The sequence below is a fragment of the Antechinus flavipes genome, chromosome 5 (genome assembly GCF_016432865.1).
Source record: "Antechinus flavipes isolate AdamAnt ecotype Samford, QLD, Australia chromosome 5, AdamAnt_v2, whole genome shotgun sequence".
Classification (NCBI taxonomy): domain Eukaryota; kingdom Metazoa; phylum Chordata; class Mammalia; order Dasyuromorphia; family Dasyuridae; genus Antechinus; species Antechinus flavipes.
This window is the reverse complement of record NC_067402.1, coordinates 108,911,445-108,934,129: the sequence shown is the minus strand read 5'-3', so window position 1 is coordinate 108,934,129 and position 22,685 is coordinate 108,911,445. Positions and strand designations below refer to the sequence as shown.

Genomic DNA, 22,685 nt, shown 5'->3' with positions numbered 1-22,685 from the left:
TTTTGGATAGTTCTCATTGTTTAGGACATTTGTTTTATTCCCTTCAGTCCCCACTGCTACCTCCTGAATGGTTCAGCAATACTGATTTTGCCTCTTTACAACTTCCCATTATTTGTCATTCTACCCTCTGAAGACATGCAGAATTACCCTAATTGATTCATTCTTAAACACATTTATTAATCATTTGCTAGAATGGGTGCTGGAATTAGAAAGACAAGATTAGTTTGGAGGGAAATAGCATATATGTAGATCAGTAAATGCATATACATATACACAGTAACTTAATAAGAAGCATTAATGAATGGGAGATCTGAAAAGGGGCTGACATTTGGCTAAGGACTTGAAGATTTCAAGAGGCACATGAGGAAGGAATGCATTCTAAGAATATGCAGTGGAAAATGGAAAGTTGGAGACAGGGAGTACCAGTAAGAGGCTAGTTGGACTGACATGTAGCCTAAATGGTGGGAAGTGGTGGAAAATAAATCTAAAAGATCAGTTGGAGCCAGATCGTGAGGAGTATTTTACCTTATCCTTAAAGCAGAAGGAGTGATATGGTCAGAATTGTTTTAGGAATACCACTTAGTTAGCTATGAGGGAAATAACCGGGGCAAAGGGGGCTGTTGCATTAGTCTAGGTGAGGGATGATGAGAATCTATATTAGATTGTTGTGAGAAGAAAGAGAAGGGGGAGGGAAGAGAATACACACTGATATAGCATCTACTGTGTACCAGGTATTGTGCTGAGTGCTTTATAAATAGCTCATTTGAGCCTCATAACAGCCTCATGAGGTAGACGAGATGCAAAAGCTATTATGTAGGTAAAAATAACAAGTTTCAGCAGCTGATTTAATAAGGCAATGAGAGAAAGTGAATAGTTGAGGATAATACCCAGGTTATGAAGCTGGGTGACTGGAAGGAGGGTTCTATTTCCATAGAAATAAGAAAATTAGGAAAACTGGATTTTGGAGCCCTACTTTGGCTTGGTTGACTTTTGTTTTGTTTTTTCAATTTTTTAAAACATTTTTATTTAAAGTTTTGACTTCCAAATTCTGTCCCTCCATCATCACTGAGAATGATACAGAGGTTATACCTGTGCAATTATGTAAAACATTTCTATAGTAGGAAGAAAGAAAATGAAAAATAATATGTTTCAGTCTGTATTCAAATATTATCAATTCTGTCTCTGGAGGTAGTTAGTATGCTTCATCTTTAATCCTTTGGGATTGTTTTAGATTATTGTTTTGCTGAGATTAGCTAAATCATTTACAATTCTTCATTGAACAATATAATTTTTATTGTGTACAACATTCTCTTGGTTCTTTTCACTTCACTATACACCAGTTCATATAAGGTTTTACAGGTTTTTCTGAAATCATGCTGCTTGTCATTTCTAGTAGCACAATAATATTCCATCATAATCATATAATACAGCTTATTTAGCCATTTCCCAATTGATAAGCACCCATTAAATTTCCAATTCTTAGCTACCACAAGAGCTGCTGTAAATATTTTTGTACAGATAGATTGTTTTCCTTTTTTGGTATTCCATGAGATCTAGATCTAGCAGTGGTATTGTTGGATCAAAAGGTATGTAGAGTTTTATAGCCCTTTGGGCATAGTTCCAAATTGCTCTTCTGGATAGCTGAATCAGTTCACAACTACATTCGTAGTGTATTAATGTTTCAGTTTTCCCATATCCCTTCCAACATTATAACATTTTCATGTTTTGTCATATTAGCCAATCTGATAGGTGTGAGGTGGTACCTTGGAATTGTTTTAATTTGCATTTCTCTAATCAGTGATGTCTTACAACATTTTTTTTTCATATAGATATCTTTGATTTCTTTGTTTGAAAACTGCCTGCTTATATACTTTGATCAGGGAATGACCTGTATTTTTATAAATTTGACATTTCTTTATATATTTGAACGATGAGGCCTTTATCTTTCTTTGTAATTTTGATTTCATTTGTTTTGTTTGTGTAAAACCTTTTAAATGTTATTTAATTAAAATTATCAGTTTTATATTTTATAATGCACTTTCTATTTTCTTTGGTCCTAAATTCTTCCCTTATTTATAAATTTTACAAATAAGCTATTCCATGCTCTCTTAATTTGCCCATAGTATCACTCTTTATTTGTAAATCACGTACCCTGGTTGACTTTTAGATGCTTCTGAAATTTTATCTCATGGTAATCATTCAAATACTAGAATACAGATATTATCCCCATACTCCTGCAATATTCTTCTTGACTTAAACATTTAGTTCTTTCAATTAATTATCAAATGGGCATGATCTCAAGGCCTTTCATCATGCTAACCACTCTCCTCTGTAGAGCCTCAAACTTATCAGTGTCATTTTAAAGATGTAATTCTCCAAAGTTGAACAGAATATATGTATGGTCTCATCAGATCAAAGTACAATAAGGCCATGACTACTATACTCATCAATTATAAGATTTAGATCTTGGAGGGGTATTGGAGCAATCTCCTAATGAAGCTCAACAATAAATTAGCTTCTTAATTGACCTATTTCAATATTGACTCACTTGAGATTTATAGATATTTTTCAGAAAAACTGCTCATTATTCCAAATCTTTTCTATCTTCTATTTTTGTCAGTGGCTTATGTTACTTATAGTCAACAATTGTTCATTCATTCTCTCTCTGTCTCTCTTTCACACACATACACACACATCAGGTCTTTTTGTTATCCCTAGATTTCATTGTAAGCCTTGCCTTCTTTGAACCTTGAGAATTTCTGACAAATTCGGAAGAATTGTAATAAGCTTTTCTGTTTATCTTCCACTTTCTGCTCTTGTTTCTGTCCCCTTTAATGTTGTTGTTGAGTCAATCCAGTCACGTCCAAATCTTTGTAACTCCATTTAGGATTTTCTTGGCACAGATACCAGAGTTGTTTGCCATTTCCTTCTTCAGCTCATTTTACAGATCAGAAAACAGGCAAATAGAGTTGAGTGGCTTGCCTAGGTTTGCTCAGGAAGATGATGAATCTTCTTGCCTCCATGTCTGGTGTTCTATGCATGGCACTATTTAGCTTCCTTAGTACATATCTTTTAAAAAATCTCAGTTGCTTAGCTTGCTGTACACTCCTATCTTTTGATAACTTCTCCTGCTCTTCCCTATTGAAATTGTATTCTCTGATTTCCCAGAATTCTTTTGAGGGAATTCTCATCTTCCTGTGTTGACTTGCCTTGTAGAGTTTTAGGTCATGGGATGCTACCTGTTTTCTTTTCTCTTGAAATCTCTAGCCAAATACTCTTCTTCTATTACAAATTCTGAGGTAGTAGTCATTTTCCTCTCAGACTTGTACCATTTTTCACTTCAGCACATACATCGTCCTAGTTGGTATGATACAAATCCAGAATCTGTATGTCCCTTTATTAGTTTATCCCCCAAAATGAAATGATCACTAAAGCAAGTTAAGAAATTTTTATCAAATCAGTTCTTGATAAAAATCAGTCTAACAGATGTCTTAAGTGGAAGAGTGGATAAAGTACCAGGGGCAGAAAGACCTGAGTTCAAATCCTTCTTTAGATAGTTAATTAATTTTGTAATCCCAGGCGAGTTATTCTCTTGTTTTTAATCTGTTTGCCTGTCTGGACATCTAGGTCATGCAGTACATAGTTCAAATCTGGCCTCGGACACATACTAACTGGTTTAACTTGGGCAAGTCACTTATCCCTGTCTGCCTCAGTTTCTTCATCTATAAAATGAGCTGCAGAAAGAAATAACAAAGCACTGCAGTATCTTTGCCAAGAAAACCCCAAATGAGGTCACAAAGAGGAGACACAACTCAACAGCAATACTGCCTTGCTTTTTTCATTTATAAAATGAAATTAATGATAGTATCTCCCCCATTGTTGTAAGAGTTAAATGTGTGTAAAGTGCTTTGCAAATTCTAGTCCTAGCCACATAAATATTAGCTGTTATTTTGTCTCCATGGCAGACTATGATCTGTTTCTCAAACATCTTTTCAGACCCACCTTTTACAAAGCATTTTTATGGAAGCTCTTAATGTGCACCTGAATAATTTAATAGACTCTGGTTCAGTGGTTTGCCCAGCAGGAAGTTTTCGTTTCCTTCTCTGTCTGGCCTGGTCACTTCTGGCATTTGTTTTCTGCCAGCCCTCATGGAGGGAAAAAATGTCTTTCCAATCCAACATTGGTGATTGTCTGGCTCCTGCCAAGGAAGTCATTTTATTATTACTAAGTCTCTGAGACCAATCCTCAGAATGTGGAGACTTTTTAAGTTGGGAGCAGAGGTGAGTGTGACAAACCAGAACACATAGATGCAAACCCTGGAAGGTTGTGTATTGGAGGATAACTAGACCCAGAAGTGAGTGGGATGAAATTAGAAATAGTTGAAAGGGCAGCCAGGTCTGGTTGCAGAGACTGGGAGTTAGGGCGGGGAAGAAACCAGAGTGGTTGCCTTTTGACATTTTAATGGAATCCATTTTCAAAAGCAGTCAAGCATTGCCTCCTAAAAGAAAAAACAACACCTACCTAATGGTGGGATGAAGTTTGATTTAAGTATTCCTATATGAGATTTGAAATGGAAGCTCTGGGAAACTTGAGCTCAGCAGCTTTTTTATAGTTAAAATATTATACCATATAGAAAGGATTTCCTCTCTAAATACTTCCATCCCCACCTCATCTTTATTATACAATCAAGATGCATTATAAGTGTTTTTGTTCATTTTCAAGTCAGCTTGATAACTTAACCTCTGCCAGACTATTTTCCTATCTTCAAAATGTGAAAACTGGATATTTAGAACAAACATAGTATGTTCCAACTTAGCTGGAATAGAATTTAAACTAGGCTATTTGGACATAACTTTAAAAAGTTTACTTCAGTGTTTTTATATTTAACTTTTTGCCTTAGGGCACAGTCATTGTAATATGATAGAAAAGTCATAGGCTTGGAACTTGGGTTCAAATCTTGACTCTGATACTTATTGATACTGTAATCTTGGGATTTTAACATTTCTGGGCTACAGTTTCCATATCTGTAAAATGAGGAAGTTGGACAAGATGGGCTTCTGAGATTCCTGCGAGCTATAGATCTGTGGTTTTTGTAATCCTATGGAGTAAATAACTTTAATTCATACTATATTAATTTGGAATTTATAGTTTAAATCTTGACTCTACATAAGGAGAGGTGGCTGGAAGATATTAATTATTATTTAAACATGAGGGACAGAAGTTCTTTTACTTTCTTTTATCCTAAGTGATAAGGCAACACAATGATTTGATTTCTTTTGCTCAACAACAAATTTTTTCTTAGTTTCACTCTTTCTAGCCCCATATCCCAAGTTGGGATAAGTTGAGCACATTTTCCTTTTCCAACCTGATTTTACAGGTTTTAATTTTATGAATACTGTAAGCAATTTTCTAAGAATACAAAAGAGTTACAGATGTGCATTGATTGGTAGAAAGGAGTTCCATCCAATATCAGTGGTCAGGACAAAAGCAAAAACAGTAACAAAAAAACCAGGAGTGATTTAAGTGACCACCTGTTGACAAAGCCTAAGGATTTTAATACTTTACTAGCTAATTTTGATTCTTTTTGGTTTCCCATTCTCTTCCCTCTCCCAAAAATCATGGAAAAAAGATGATTTCCCTAATCTTTAATCATAGCTTCTTAGCAAATTAAATGTGACCCAGATTGTATATGCACTTCAAAATATATACATATTTGACAGTTTCTAAATAATTTGGGACTTGACAATTAATTTTTTAATAATACCTTTTTTTTATTTTCAAAATACATGCAAAGATAGTTTTCTACATTCACCTTTGCAAAATCTTATGTTCCAATTTTTTTCTCCCTTCCTTCAACCTCCTCCCTTAGGCAGCAAATCATCCAATATATGTTAAATATGTGCAGTTCTTCTATACATATTTCTACAATTATCATGCTACACAAGAAAAATCAAAAAAGGAAAAAGAGAGAAAGAAAAAAGCAAGCAAACAACAAAAAAAGGTGAAAATACTATGTTGTGATCAGTCAGTCCCCATAGTTCTCTCTCTGGATGCAGAAGGCTCTCTCCATCACAAGACCATTAGAACTGACCTGAATCACCTCATTGCTGAAAAGAGCCACATCCATCAAAGTTAATCATCATATAATCTTGTTGCTGTGTACAATATTCTCCTGGTTCTACTCTTTTCTCTTAACATTAGCAAGTCTTCCCCAGGCCTTTCTGATTGATCATTGATTTTGCACAGAACACTTGCCTAATAGAATCAAAAGTCCTTCCAAAATAGGAATATGGTCTAGACAGCTAACAAAAGTTCACCCTAAAAGTAGATTCTGACAGAAAGGGAATAAAGTGTGTGTGTGTGTGTGTGTGTGTGTGTGTGTGTGTGTGTAGAAACAAAAGCCCATTTCCTATCCAAAAAGTACACTTCTATGAAGTTTTCTCTGGAGAAAAATTCTGCTGCTTCTCCTTGAACGTTTCAAATGTTATTACTTTTACTTTGTTCTTAGTCAACATGAACTCCGATCTTGCTTCTCCTCATTAGATTAAAAATTCCTTAGAGACCTTCTATCTATTTTATTTTTTATTCTTGTGGTTTACATAATACAATATTTCACAAATGATGTTCAACAAATAACCTGGATTGGAAAATTTCTGTACTAGTTGTAATAGAACCTTAAAATGTTAAAGCTACAAGAGATTTTCAAGATCATCTAGTCCAAACCCCTCATTTTACAGAGGAGGAAACCAAGACTCGGAACTTGGACAAATAAGTAGCCAAGCCAGGATGAAAATACAGCTTCTTGGGCTCCCATATCACTGTCACTATTGTTCTTGATAAGGCAAGAAGATAGAGAAGGCACATAGAAGTCTATTCACCAGAGGGAAGTTTCCCTCTTCTGCTCTGAGTCTCTTTTAAAAAAAAAAAAAAAAAAAGGTTTCAAACTGGGTTTTCAACCACTTCAACCTCTCCCAGGTGCATATCTCTTGGGGCAATGGCCATAATTATGAAAACAGGACTTCTTTTTTTTAAAGCTTTCCCCATTCTCACAGACTTCCTCTTCCACTACCAGGTGGGGAAGACATGTCTCTTCTATCGTGCTTTTTCTTTCTCTTAGATTTAGCTGACTGCCTAGCTTAATTTAGGAAGATTTTTGCAGAAGACAATAAGAAATGGAATTTACATTTCAAAGACTTTGTAGATTTTTAGACTACTCTTGTTACCAAGAATATTATGACTGGAATAGTTCACTGAAGAAGAAGCTAGAACCTACCTTGATCTTAAAGAGTTTCCTCTGGAAGACCTCCATCTCTGAAAAGCAGTGAGTAAATAATCCTGCATTGAGTGAGGTAGTCAATGCAAAGAAAAATTCGGTGGCAAAATTGATTGGGGTTCTAGTAGATGGCTTATTGATAACTTTGCTTTTGTTTTGGCTAATTATGAATTCTTTACAAAGAACAACTTATATAGCAAGAATTTGCTGCTTGTGTTGCTAAATGTCAAACTTCTCTTGATATGTGTGGTCATGGTGGCAGAGACTGGTAGGGGAAGCACACATTAAAAAAAACCAACCCTACAAACAATTTCATTTATTTGCATTGTAGGCTAGGAAGGGAAGTGTGTATATACATGTGTGCATTATTTCCTTGATATCAAGAATCTATCACTCAAAAATACCTCTTCCTCTTCTCTACCTGAAAGAGTCTAACCACTTAAAGCCTGGCACTCCCTAATTCTAGAACTTTCATAAACATAGATTAGGAAGCAGAGGGAAGGAGGAAGGTTCAAGGATTTGTTAGTCTTTTAAATTTTTTTTAATGACACTTCCTCATTCTGGGCACTTCTAAACAAGGCCTGGCTAACTGCTTTGTAAAATTGCAAAATTGGAGGGAGCTCAGAAACTATCTTCAATCTCAATGAAAAACACAAGTCTCTTCTTTAATGTTGACCATCTAACTTCTGTTTAAAGACCTTCAAAGAACTTGCTGCTCTTTGGCTTAGTCCATTTCATTCTGGAGCAGCTTTACTTGAAATTTTTCCTTTCATCAGTCTGAAATCTTCCTCTTTAATTTTCCTTTCCAGACTCCTCAAAAGCAGGATAGACAAGATATAATGACTGACATTTGGTCTGGAAACAGTCTACAAAGTGGTTTGTTTCTTTGATTCTCATAATAACCCTGTGTGGTAGATGCTATAGGAATTATACCTATCTCATAAATAAGTAAACTGAAATTCAAAGATGTTAAAAAGCACTTGCCTGGAGGCTCAAGGTAAGTGACTGTGATGAGATTTGACCCTGGTCTTTTCTGAATTGGAATAAACTATTCATTATGCTTTGTGGCCTTCTATTACAATAAAATTACTTGGAAGCCCTATAAAATGAATTTTTGTAATGGATATTTGTCTAATGTTGACGCAAATTGGTCAGATCAGGTTCTTGACTAGGTTACTCCAGCTTTCTGAAATCTGCCCACTGATCTTCTTATGGCTATAAATTGAGACTGAATTGAAATTAGCAGCCTAAGATGTATAAACATGAACAACTATTGGACTGTAAATCTTCTGAATTTGCCTGTAGACACCCAGCATCCAGTTGACTCATTAACCAGTTTTCGTGTCTTAAATATTTATAAGCAATTAGTTTGTTGCTCCATGTGTGTGACTTCGAGTCATTTAAGTGGAATGGAAAGTCTGCTGTTCTCTGGAAATGTTTTTGTGCGGTTGTTAAACTAAACTAGTTTGTTTTCTATGCTTGCATGTGATGGATTTCACTGGAAATTTAATAAGGATGTATTATTACACTGCTGTATATGGTTTTTTTAAAAGGAAAATTGCTTTGATTAGATTGCATCAAAGTTGGCATTTAAATATATACAGTATGTTAACACTTTAGATTAAGAGCGAAAATTGTACCATTAAAAAAAGACCTAATTAATTGGATCGTGAGACTTTATTAATAGAGTTAAGAGTGATTTAGCTCTCTGCTTTGCTCCTGATATTTATGAAAAAGGGTAAGTGTTCACAGATCCCCTTTATCCTTTAGAATCTTCTTGGCCTAATGTTTAGAGTGCGAGATTTGTAATCAGATCCGGGTCCACAGCTAAGGTATCTGCCATCAGGTGATTGATCAGTGGTGCATTGCAACAAGCCAGCCATTAGCTGAAGCATTGTGGACAGACAAGTCATCACTTAAGTCTACAACCATATTATAGGGATGGAGCTACCATACCAAGTCATTGAAAACATTGTAAGCGGAAAACCTCACCATGTATACAGACTTATGCTTTTTATCTTTAGTCCTCACTCTGTTTTCTCTGCCCCATCATGCCTCTGTCCTACCTCTTACAAGTAGCACCCCAAACCTGTCTTTTTGAAGACATCTGTTGTAGTGAAATGAAGGACTTTTAATTTAACAGAAAGTTTTGGGGCACCTGCTTAGCTTCTGTTTAAAGACCTTCTCAGAGACCTTGCTCATCTCTGGCTTAGTCTGTTCCATTCCAAAGCAGCTTTACATAAGGTTTTCCTTCTGTCGATCTGAAACCCCCCCCCCCTTTACTTTCTTTTCCAAACCCCTCAAAGGCAGGATAGACAACAACGATAGACGTTTTATCTGGACAAAATCCATAAAGTGCTTTGTGTATTTTTGATTCTGTGAGGGATGGAAGACTTGGTCCTTGCCAAGCTTAATCATTAGAGTAACAGAGAAGCACCGCTGTGATACAAAGTAGAAGGTAAAGATACAGATAAGAAAAAATTCAGAAAAAAGAGAGGATTATTGGGGATACAGAAAGGGCTTCCTTTGAGCTGATGGGAATCTAGAATTGGTTAAGTAGGGCTGAAAGAGGGGAAGTAGATAGAATAGCAGGAGCAAAGACAGAGGTGGCCGGATGTGCAGGCAGTTTTCAAGAAACAACAATTAGTTCAGCTTAATTAGATAATGAGTTCTTTACATAATGAGAGAAATGGGAAAGGTGGGGTGAGGTCAGATCACATGGGACCATCCATGTCTGCTTGGCAAAAGTATTTTGATCTTTGTTCACTTGGTAATGTGAAGCCACTGAAGAACTTTTTAAATAAAAGGGTGACAGCATGAGAAGCTTTGGGAGGTTTAGTTTTCTAGTGGTTTGTATTGTGTAATGGAACGGAAGAGACCAGAAGTTGGTTGAGTTGGACATACAATGGATGAAATTGACCAGTAGGAAAAAATCAGATGGCTTTAAAAAAACCCAAAACAAAGTTTCATATGATTGAAGAAACTAAGAAACTCATTTGTATATCAGTTTTCTTCTCTTTAAGAAAAATTGCCTCCTAGAAGCTGACAACTCCTCCCCCACCTTCTTTCTGTCTCTGTGTCTCTCTGTCTCTCTCTCTCTATCTCTGTCTCTGTATCTCTCTGTCTGTCTCTGTGTGTCTCTCTCTTTTTTTTCCCCCTGAGGCAATTGGGGTTAAGTGACTTGCCCAGGGTCACACAGCTAGGAAGTGTTAAGTGTCTGAGATCAGATTTGAACTCAGGTCCTCCTGACTTCAAGGCTGGTGCTCTAACCACTGCGCCACCTAGCTGCCCCTCTGTGTGTGTCTCTCTCTGTCTCTGTGTGTCTCTCTCTCTGTCTCTGTGTGTGTCTCTCTCTGTCTCTGTGTGTGTCTCTGTGTGTGTCTCTCTGTCTCTGTGTCTCTCTGTCTCTCTGTGTCTCTCTGTCTGTGTGTCTCTCCCTCTGTCTCTGTCTCTCTTTCTCTCTCTGTCTCTGTGTCTCTCTGTCTCTTCCTCCCTCCATACTTAACATAGTAACTCTGTGGGTAGGGTGTGGGTCTACCTGAACATGCTGGATCACAAATTCTTATTTTCAGCTTTGGGGGGGCAGGGTGCGGTTTGCAAACAGAAGAAACCAGCATCAATCATCACAGTCCTCGGCATATGTTGGACACAATACCGCGTTTCCACAAGAAATGGAAATGCTTGTTGGTAGGTCCTGGCAAGCTCCAACAGGAAAGTACCTGCCAGTGAAGCGTAAACAAGAGCCTGTCACCTGCTTAGCAGCTCCGGTCCTTTCTGGGCCAGACTTGGCTCCCTTTCGGCTTGGTGTAGGGTTTGGGGTTTTGTTTTGATTGTACCTTTTACTAGGAGACATTGACTTGAAGCTCCTGGAAACTGTCAGATGCTCTGCTTAGGGGCGAGGGAGGCTTATTCCATGTCTCCCAGAGACTTCTGAGCTACCTTGCAGGAGAGACCCCCTCTAGTTCTCACCCAACCCAAAGAATAGTTATGTGTCAGAACTGAGAACTCCCTCAGTCATTGTCCTCTCTTCCCATCTCCGAACTTAACCTTATTCTTAGGAATTTTTTTCCTTGTTGGGAGAAATAAAATAAAATATTAGAGTTTATTATGTTAAGTATTATGGTTAAAGAATACTTAACCATGGATGAAGTATAGACTCTCAGAGAAAATAAAGGCAAAGGCATTTATTTTATAGATGAGGAAATTGTAGTTCAAGCAAGATGCCACTGTGGCTAGAGCGCCAGGGAGACCTTAGTTCTAATACAACCTCAGACACTGAGCAAATCCTTGTTTGCCTCAGTTTCCCCATTTGTAAAATGGGAGCAATAATAGCATTTACCTCTCAGCTTTTTAGAATCAATTGAGATAATAATTGTAGAGCATTTAGCACAGTTCTTGGCACATACAAAGCACTATATAAATGTTAGTTACTTGTAGTGGGAATTAGTAGTAAGGGAGTATTATACCTCATGATGTAATGCACTTAATTAGAATTCAGTAAATATTTGGGATTGAATGAGTAGGAGAATCCTTGAGTTTTCAAGATAAGAACAGTGAGCTGACTTGACCAACTAGCTGTGGGTAAGAACATTCACGTGGCAGCTTCTATGGTCCTGTCCATATAGGTCAGTGATGTCCAGCCTCAGAGAATACAGAGTAGAGTCAAATCGCAGAGAGCTGGGTTTCTAGTTTTATGTATACTTTGTCTTTTCTTCCTCCCTCTTTCTTTTCCCTTTTGGTTTATTGTGGGATGTTGTAATCCTGGTTGAATTACTTAATCCCATTTGCCTTAGTTTCTCATTTGTCAAATGAACTTGAGACGGAAATGCCAAATCACTCCAGCGTTTTTACCAAAAAAAGCCCAAATGGTATCATGAAGAGACCCATGGTTGAAGTGGGTGAACAGCCACAAAATGGTAGGATCCCTCTTTTTGGAATTTCAGGTTATAGGGAAGGATATGAGAATTATAGACCCATGGCTTGAACCCACATAAATCCACCCCTTAATTTTATGGATAAGGAAATAGGTTGTGATTTGCACAAAGTCATACAGCTGGCAAGAACCAGAGATAGGATTTGGATCCAGGTTTTCTGAAACCAAAGTTGATATATTTCTGCAAGACTGACTAACTGAAGTAGACTTCTCATCCTGCTTCTCCATCTAGACAGGGAATTTATGACAAGATATCCGGCCTCCTTTGGGTCTGGTTAGTGTGTATGTTCTGGTTTGTCTTTTGAAATCTCTGAGGATCTCTTGTATATAGTTGGTTCTCATCTTAATTTCAATTTGTGAATCAAATGAGATAATATTTTAGTTCTGGGCACATGGCAGGCACTTCATAAATGCTTGTTGGCCTGATATGTACTTCTGAATTCCTTTATTAAATAAATATTTTCTACAATAAAGCAGGGAGATTGAGGGTTTGTTGTTTTCTACTTGTAACTTTTCCTCCACTTTACCTTTTTGTTCATATGGGGGCAGCCTAGTGTCCAGATGTAAAGGTGACACGTCCTAAGTGAATGGTATATATAAGAAAAGCATGTGCTTGGCAGAGTCTGGTCCAGGGTGTTCCAGGCCCGATTGGTGTTGGAAATACCAACCACATTCCTGCCAAATGAGTCTGGCTTGTAGAGGAAGAGATCTAATTTTAGTAATACCCCCAGAAAACTAGGGCAATGTTTGGCTTTGATAGGTTTTTTTTTTAATTCACTACTATATATAGAAGAAAAAGGAAGTGAGAGAAGAGGCCCCTGGCCTTCAGATTTCTAAGGAAGAAGATGAAGGCTTTCTGAAGAAAACTATCTACACACATATAGAGAGATCTAGCCCATTTATCTTACAAAATGGTACCATGTGGTCTTAGCAGTGAAATAACTCATCTAAGGTCATAAAAGACAAATAGGATTAGAATCTAGGTCCTCTGACTTCAAATCTTGAGATTTTTTTCCCTCAATAGTAATTAATTTTCCCCAAAACTTATAAAGATAAATTTCAGCATTCATTTTTGTAAGGTTTTGTGTTCCAATTTTTTTTCTCTCTTCCTTCCTTATCTCTCTTTCCCAAGACTGTAATCTGATATCATTATATAAGTAATCATATTTTCTATATTTGTTTTGAATTCTTTCTTTAAATTTTTTTTTCTCCAGACTTAATAACAAAACATAGACACACAAATGAGCATTTCTATATAGAAAAAGAGGACTGTACATGTAACTGAATCTCTCATATATAGCCTGTTTTTCCTTTGAAAATATAAAGAAGAAATCCAGTGTGTAATTTTGAAAGCTATTCTGCTTGTCTCTTTTTCCCCATGCTCTTTCCAAAATGTTCTGAGCAGGAAGAGATTAACAAAATGTTGTTAACCCTCCTAAAACTCAGAACTTGAGAGAGTATACATAATCTTGTTTTCTCCCCCATGTTTAGTCTTTGTGGGCAGGGATCAACTTACATTTTATTTGTACCCTTATAATTCCCAGATTATGAACATGTAGCGGGTGTAGAAGAATAAGCTACTCATTAAAGGTGGTTGTGGCATTAGTTTATTTTTTTTAAGACCCATTTGCCTGTTTGTTTGTTTTTAAAGTATTTCTTTGCTCTTTTCTCCCTGTTCTGCAGGTATCTCGGACGATGATATTATCAATATCACTCTCCCTACTGGTGTCCCCATACTCCTGGAATTGGACGAGAACCTCCGTGCTATTGGCCCTCATCAGTTCCTGGGTGATCAAGAAGCTATCCAAGCAGCTATCAAGAAGGTGGATGATCAAGGAAAAGTGAAGAAAGCCGGAAAATAAAGTTCTTGTTCTAGGCTGTCCGCTGACTGTGTATAGGAACCATGGCGATGTTATGTAGTATGTTGTGGATACTAATCTGTATTCTTTTTGTGTATAAAGTTGAATGAAACCAAAAGTTAGCATTGAGCGGCAGGCTGTGAGGTGCAGTGTTTGTTGGGTGTCTTAACCTTTCGGCCCAGATGTGTGTCCACATCTGGTATGGATTCGGTCTCCCCATGTGATGCCATTAGATGCCATGTGATGATCCTAATACAAATTGGCTAATGGATAAGACCTTGAACATTAACAAAGACCTGGGATGGGGGAGTGATGGGGGTGATTTCTAAGTGAGATTGAGAGGTTCTTATATGGTTTCTTACAGAAACTTTGTACCCCATTTCATTCACTTGTGACATAATTCACTTTCCCATGCACTAAGCTCTGTCTGAGATTGTACTCTGGGATGTTAGATAATGCATTGTATCTAAGAATTATTTATTATTAGAGTCTATTCCTCTTGTCCATAAAGGAATGAGTGCTTTGATTTATTTAAGACCAATGGCTCATTGACAAGGAAAAGTCTTTTTTTTTTCCCCCTCATAAAACTGTGCCCTCTAGTTTTAGTATTTAGTCCCAAAGTTTCTTTTCTTTGGTATTTGGTCAAATTCCCTTTGGTTACTGGAGTCTTCAGAGCATAAATAACTAGAATATTTCATGCTCTGATTATTTTTCCCTTTCTTCTCTGGATTCCTGGGATCTAGAAGATTGGAATCAAAATTTTTGTCATCAGATAGCTTAAGTGGAGAATTCACATGGCATAAAGACTTTCCCCCTCATTGGTAGCACCCAAAGTGTAACATTCAACTAAAAGCAGTTATTTGTGCCTTTTTGTGACCTACTTCATTAAATTTAACACCCTTCTTATAACACTGGGTTTATTTCAGTGTCTGGGCACTCTTGATTTTTTTCTATTTAACAAGCTAAATTTTAAAGTGTGTGAAGGCAATATGGTGAATATGTTTGCAGTCAAGGAAAAAAATAATCAGTTGTGTCTGTTATGTAACACCAGCATAAACTAAGAACTAATTTATTATAGCACGTAGTCTGGTGCAAGGAGTAGAGGGTTTCCTTTTTCTGTTTCTTTTTATTTAATCCTTATCTGCATTTGTAAGGTCCTCAGACAAAATGTTATTCTTAGCCAGTTTTCTGAATTTTGTACACTAAGGCAATTTTATACACTAGTTACTGGATACTATTTGAAAGTTATTTTTTAATAGTGAGTTCACCCTTGACCCTATAAAGTCAACCTTTGAAATCCAAGGATCTCACAGTAGCTGTTACCAGGATAGATAATTTGCTCAATAAAGACTCATGTCTTTATAAAGCTGTGAACCTTCTATATGGGACTTTTGAAGATGAGCATTATCTTAGGGCTTTGTTATTGTTGTTGATGTTTTGGAGGTCTACCAGTTCAAGTCACTTTGTATATTCTCAGAGGCAGTATTCCATTATAAAAAAAACTATACTGAGGTAAAATCTGTGCATAAATTTGGTGAAGATTTTAATAAGTCATAGGGGCAGCTAGGTAACGAAAAGGATAGAGCACCTGTCCCTGTGTCAGAGTTCAAATCCAGCTTTAGATGTTTAGATTTAATCCCAATTGCTTAGGAAGGAAGAAAGGAAACAACATTTAATAAGTTACAACAACTTTGACAGAAACCTATGTATTTAATTAACAATAGTTCTGTAGTGATGGTATGTTTTTAAGAGTGATTTTCCAGAGGCATAAAATTGACCATCCTGACAGACTAGAAATGTATGTTTTTTATGTCTTTGGAAGCCTGGATTTTACCTGCAGAAAAAAAAGATTCCCTCTTTTCTCTGAGAGGCTTGCGTGATTTTGTAAACATTGAGTTTGCCAAGGGTTCTCAGCAGGATCAGCACCCATTCCTGTACTTCTAAAGGTCATATGAAGGTAATTTCCTATAAGTGAATGAACTCACACTTCTCAACTTTTTTGTGTATGTATGTGTGTGCAAAATATATACCTATCAATTTTTAATATTAGGTCTGGCCACTTATTACAAGGAGTTCATTCACAATAGTAGGGGGAGTTTTTCTCTTGTTTTTCTTTCCCACATCTTCCTTTGGGTCTTAAAAATCCCTTCATTTAGCTTGAGCATAAGGGATGTCTTTTGAATCTTTTACTTACCCAAGTAGCTATGTGACTCTAGGCACTTAACCCTAATTGCCTCACACACACACCCCAAATTAGTAATAACTTGCCCAAGTAGTGGGTTCCTAAATGAAACATGAACCCTGAGAAAATAAATGAGAGGGGAACCCAGATGAATTCCCTCCCTTTTAAACAAACAACAAAACCACAACTTTTCTTTATCCTTTTGAGGGAAAAGAAACTTTTATAGAACAAAGAATTTGTCTCATTTTCTAAGGAATAGTTTTCAGTCTTTGCTCTGTTTTGTCTTGCCAGAAGGTCATGCCAATTTTGGGGAAATCAGCATACCAAAAAATTCTACATATTGGACAATGTGTACTAGTTTTATTTAAAAAAAAAAAAAAAAAAGGCCTGTATGATTGCAGGAATCAAATTGGAAGGAAAGAACAAAATCCTTTATTTAGGTCCCATGGCTAAAGTGAGGCTTGGAGAAATCGGGAATTAACTTTTCCTTGTCCCTCAATCTCCTTTAGTTGTATCTTTCTACTCTCTTTAATGTCTTTCATAATTTGACAGAGAGGGACAGTTGAGAAATGGGATAAGAAGGGAAGATAGGGAAGCTTTTGGATGTCCAGTCAATCATGGAAGCTTTTTGAACACCTTGCTGGGCTTACAAGGATTTATTCTAATTATTCTTTTTATAACACGCACCTGAGAAATGAAAAATTTTGTGGATTGAAGTGGAATGATCATTTTCTCTCTTCTGGTTTTTTTTTTTTTTTCTTTTCTCCCCCTCTACTCCACAAGCTTCCTCAGTTTACTCCAGAGGAGTTAATAAAGTACCTTAGTCCTTCTTGTGAGCTATGAGGGTGGGGATGGTTGTGTTCAGTGTTATGTTTGATAATGTTACTTTTGCGTATCATTAAAAGCATTCATTTTCCCCCATTGTCTTAATTGTATGATTCGGCCGTTACCAACTTCCTTCTCCCTCACTTGGTACACAGTTGTCCCACGGGCCATTCTTTTCATCTCACGTCACCGTGGTCACCCTCACCAACAATGCTGTAGGTGCAAAAGTGACTCTCACTATGCTATGAGGGGAATTTAAACCACAACATTCCAAGGACATCAAACACAGGAACAAGAAGACTTCTCTTTGACTCTTGATGACAAGAGTTGTTTTGGCAAAATTTAAGAATCTAAATCACTTTTTTTACTCCACATTTGGTAAAGAACTGTTTACTGAAGACTAATTTAGTCATCTTTGTTCTAACCTTTTAAAGTCTTTAATATGGCAGGAAAGCATGCTGGGGGCTCCCTCTATTCTAGGAGAAAGAAGCGGCTCACAGGCATAAGGAATCCCTGGGACCATTCTCTTTCTTTCTTTTTTTTTTTATTATAGCTTTTTATATACAAAACATATGCATGGGTAATTTTTCAACAATGACCCTTGCAAAAACTTCCATTTCAACTTTTCCCCTCCTTCCCTCCACTCCCTCCCCTAGATGGCAGGTAGTCCCAGTAATGTTAAAGTATATGTTAAATACAATATATGTATATATATTTATACAGTTATCTTGTTACACAAGAAAGATCAAATTTAGAAAGAAGGTAAAAATAACCCAAAGAAAAAACAAAAATGAAAGCAAACAGCAACAGAGAGTGTAAATGCTATGTTGTGGGACTATTCTCTTTCACTGGAAACATGTTTTCTGCAGTACTCACAATTATGTAGGATGAATTAACATCCTTTGAGTGGTTTGATTTTGTATGGTACAGCTCTCTTATGAAGTAATCATCACCAAATAGCCAAGAAAAACACACTTAACATATGTTCATGCAAACAGATTTTTTTTTTTTGCTTTGAAAAACTATGGGGCTGGATGCTAAAAAAAGGTTATGGGTAAGGAAATAATTTTAAGGGATTAAGGATCTTTTAAACAGTGCAACAGTAATAATACTATGAAGTATAAGAGAGAGTGCAGAATAAGACTATTAAATAAACAAACATGATCGCTTTGTCTCTGAATCAGATTTAGTCTTAGAATACAAATAATGACTCGGATCTAGGCATTGTGAGTTAACACTGTGGTATAATAGATTTAATTCAAATGCTCTCAAAGAAAATGGTAAAGAAAGCATCCATTCACATAGTTGATATGAAAACCTTGACCACAAAGAGTAAGGAAAGTACTTTTTTAAATATAATTTTTTTTATGGCAATTTAACAACTTGCTTTGTGGCCTGAAGAAACTTAATAGCCTGGGGTAGAGTGCTAGTAATCCAGTACATTTCAGAATGATGTGAACTTTTTAGTTGTGGTCTACTTCAGTAGTTGTTGGAAATCTTTACTGTGCTTTGCATGTGACGATGCTGACAATTGGGTAAGAAAAAATGTTCTTAACAAATTATTAAGTATTTACATTTCATGATCATATCTGTCACGAGGTTTGTGGTTTGTCTTATAGACTGGGGAACTAGAAACTGTGATGAGTGTCCTATTGAGACTCAAGCAATTAACCTTAGTTATGTTAGTTTGCTCATTCAATATAATCCCTTTTCCCTTGTGTCACCATAAAATACTTTGGGATTTCCAAAAAGGGTTCAATACTTGATTTTACTTACTAGCACCTAAAATTGCCTGAGTGGTGGGTGGGATGTCAAGTGGATAGAAAGTTGGACTAGTTGGTCAGAAGAATTGAGGTTCAAATCTCATCTGACCCTGAGCAAACCATTTAACCTCTCTGTACCTCTGGCCATTCCCTAAGAATAAGGTTTCTCCCTAGAGAATCACCACACAGGGGTATATAATGATCTGCTGTACTTTAGGGTTTGCCCCAAAGACAAAAAAATGTTTTCCTTAATTTTTGATATACAATTTGCCCACTTACGGTCAGTTATTTAAACAATTAAAACCTAAACTTCATGTCCTAAAAGTGAAGTTCATATTGTTTCCTGTTTTCAGGAGTATTTGATAGATAGAAAATCTTAATGCTTTAGAAGTAAGCTGAATCTTTAGAATATTATGCACAAGCCCCTCAACTTGATGGCAACCTAGAAAATGGCATCAAAGCTTTTGTTCATGCACCTTCAATGAGACAGAAACTATCTGCTGGCAAACAGTGGCTAACATCCTCCAGTGAGCAGTTGTGGGCCTTTAAAGGGGTTAATTCCTTGCAGAATTCCTTTTCTGTCTTTTAGGAGAGCTGTGGTAAAAGCTTCTTTAAAAAAAAAAAAAAAAGAATGTTTGAACTGACAGGCTGAAAAAGGCACCATGTGAGTTGAGGAACCATTATCACGGAATGAGTCTCCCCTTAATGTTATATCCACCCAAGAATGGTGACCAAGAGGAATGGGGTCCTCTTCCCATCTGCTCCCTTTTCTGATTTAAAAAAATAGCTCCTACCTTTCAATTTAGCGAAACAAAACCAAACTGGTTTAATGGGTGAGTCTTTGGAATTGTTAAAGATAGCAGATTTGGGGGATGAATAATGTTCATCTGTTCTGGGAAGCAGAAGAATGGACTCCTAGAGCAAGTTATCCACATGGGAGATTTTTGATTCATGGTGAGATCATTTATGAACTGGTAATACTGGCACTGCCTCCTAGTTGTGACTGGTTGACTGGTTGTAAGGATTAAATGAGAATGCATATTTTAAAAAAAAGTTCTAACCACTAATATTAACTTTCTTGTCTGTTGTCAGTATCACCTCCAGCCTTTGTCCAGGAAGAATTGGAATATGGGGAGGATCAGTTCATCCTTAAATATCTCCAGATGTTGGGGAGGTGAAATAAAGCTGACATAAAGAGAAAATTGAATGAGGATCCCTGCTCTAAAGGAAATATATATATATAATATATACAATATAATACATATAAATATATAAAGGAAATATATATGCTCTATATTTCCTTTCTATCTAAAGGCATATAAGGACATATTCACAAACCTCTTTTTCCTTTCGCTTTTATTATAGGTAGCAAGAGTCCAGTGGCAAGACATAGTTCGAAACGACCAGTGATGAGAGTTTCAGTGGTAGAAGACCTTGACTTTTTAAACCTCAGGTCTTGCCCAGATCTCAGTTTGTCTGAGGCAACACCATTCAGTAATTAAAGGCTAAGTAAGAATGGAGGGAAAAGATAGTCTAGTTTGCCTCTACAAAGAGTTAATCTGGGAGGGGAAGACCTTCAGAGCTTTTGGCCATGACAGAAACAATTGCCATTTGCTGGTGTTGGTCTCTGGGGGAGAGAGGAAAGCCCATGATTTTGCACAGCTCAGTCTCACTTAAATCCAATTCACTTGGAAGTCAGGACAACATCCTCCTGAAGCCATTGGTCCTCTTTGAGGATGAAGGACAAAAAACAAGTCGGCAAGAAGTGAATGCCTAAGAAGGAAAGAAAGAAAACCTCTGGAAGCACTTAAATGAGAGTTATTTTTGAGAAATCAATGCCCGATTCAGTGAGAAAGGCCAGGAGAGCTGAAGTCCAGCATCTTTAGCAAGCAAAATACACAACTGAATTACAAAGAAAAATTATTAGCATGTGACTATCCAGGATCTCCTCAGGCAAAGACTATTATTCTGTGATCTGAAGCATCTATTTCTGCAGACAGACACTGGAGGTCAGTGTTCAGTCAGAAATGTCTTCTCATATTCAAGGAAGATGTAGATCTGACTTAGGACTTTAGTGACTGTTAAGAAAGAACACTGCCTTAAAATGCTTCATCTCTTGCTTCTCATATAGAAAACTGTGGCTCACTCTAGAAACAACCCGAAGAGAAAAGATGGCTTACTAAGGAGCCTGGTAATAATTTTATGAATCTGGATTTCATTGATGATCTGGTGTGATTATCTGTGTAGATCCCAGAGGTAAAAGGCAGTCAATGTTGCTATCTGTTCTCTTCCGTGAAAGGAGGCACTAATAATAGCGCATCTTTTTTTTTTTTTTGTCCAAACCCAATAAATGACAAATGTTAAGTAGTATAGCTTTCTGATCTCATAACAAATCCTCCCACATTTGTTTTCTGATTTAGAGAAAATTCTTGCAAGAAAAATATTGACCCCTTACCAGCATTTCTTCTAGACAAAAGTACATTGGGCTTCTTTCCCTTTGGGCAATTTGGTGAAATCTCTTTGCAGAATAATGTTATTTATTTGTTTATTTTTAGAATAATGTTTTTAAATACATAAAGTATATAGGATTACAAAGGAAATAAATTATGTTGAAATAGTTATCAAAATATTTTTTAAAAATTGAAAAACTGTTTTTTGATGATAACTGTAAGGATGATGAGGATCAACTGTGTATGTAAAAAGCTCTGTGCAAACCTCAAGGTACTATAAAAATACTAGCTATTAGTAATGGGGCAGCTAGGTGGTACAGTGAATAGAGGGACCAGTCTGGTCTGACCTCAAACACTTAATAGCTGGGTGACTCTGGGTAACTCACCCAACTCAGGTTGCCTCAGTTTCCTCATCTGTAAAATAACTAGAGAAGGAAATGGCAAACCATTCATGGGGTCACAGAGTTGGACATGACATTTTGAGCAGCAAGAGGAGCTGGAACAACAATGTCTTTTTTCCCTTTCTCTTAAGCTGTTTCCCCTTCTAAAAGGGAGAAACATTTGTTTTTCTTCCTGGTCTGACCTATCATTTGGGGGGAGTCCAGAACCAGCTGGCTAAATCTGACTACAATTAAAAGCCAAATTTGGGGGGGAGGGAGGAAGGGGAGCAGGAACTCAAGGGCACATGCAGGCACACACACCCACACATATACAGAGTAAGTGGGTTTTATGATCCTTTGGCTTACAGTTGACATATTTCATCTGGCTTTATTTAAAGCCATTTCTCTATGGTTCTCTACTGACAGTGATGGGCAAGGATGAACAAAGCACTTAGAAAGGGATTTGGGGCCCATTTGTGGGCAAGTGGTTTGGTATAAGGCAAAGCCAGAACACCTGGGTCCTAGTCTTAGTTTTGTATCTCAGAGCTTAGGTTTCTATAGCACTTTAAGGTTGCAAAATCATTACCTTCTTATCTTATTGTCATCATAATCCTATGTTGTTCCCATTTTATTTTTTATACTTTTTAATAGTTTTTTTTTTGTGTGTATGTTATATAAATTATAAGAAACATGAATAAATATAATACATATAACTCAAGATAACATAATTAAATATAATAAATAAAAATAAATGAATATATATTTTCAAAATGTATAATTCAAAATTATAAGAAACATGAATAAATATAATACATACAACTTGGTAACATAATTAAATATAATAAATAAAAATAAATGAATATATATTTTCTTTTTTTTTTAATTTTTTATTTAATAATTACTTCATGTTGACAGAATCCATGCCAGGGTAATTTTTTTACAACATTATCCCTTGCACTCGTTTCTGTTCCGATTTTCCCCCTCCTTCCCTCCACCCCCTCCCCTAGATGGCAAGCAGTC

General features: G+C 36.6%; 1 protein-coding gene across 3 annotated transcripts in view; it reads left to right on the top strand.

Moving 5' to 3' along the window:
- BPGM (bisphosphoglycerate mutase) overlaps positions 1-17,163 on the top strand; it is a 52,846-nt gene extending 35,683 nt beyond the window's left edge. For all 3 annotated transcript variants that reach the window (XM_051963614.1, XM_051963615.1, XM_051963616.1), the window contains exon 3: positions 13,890-17,163. In XM_051963614.1, coding sequence (XP_051819574.1) covers positions 13,890-14,068 — 179 coding nt within the window. In that variant the 3' untranslated portion in view covers positions 14,069-17,163. The remainder of the gene's footprint in view (positions 1-13,889) is intronic.
- Positions 17,164-22,685: the final 5,522 nt, after the last annotated feature.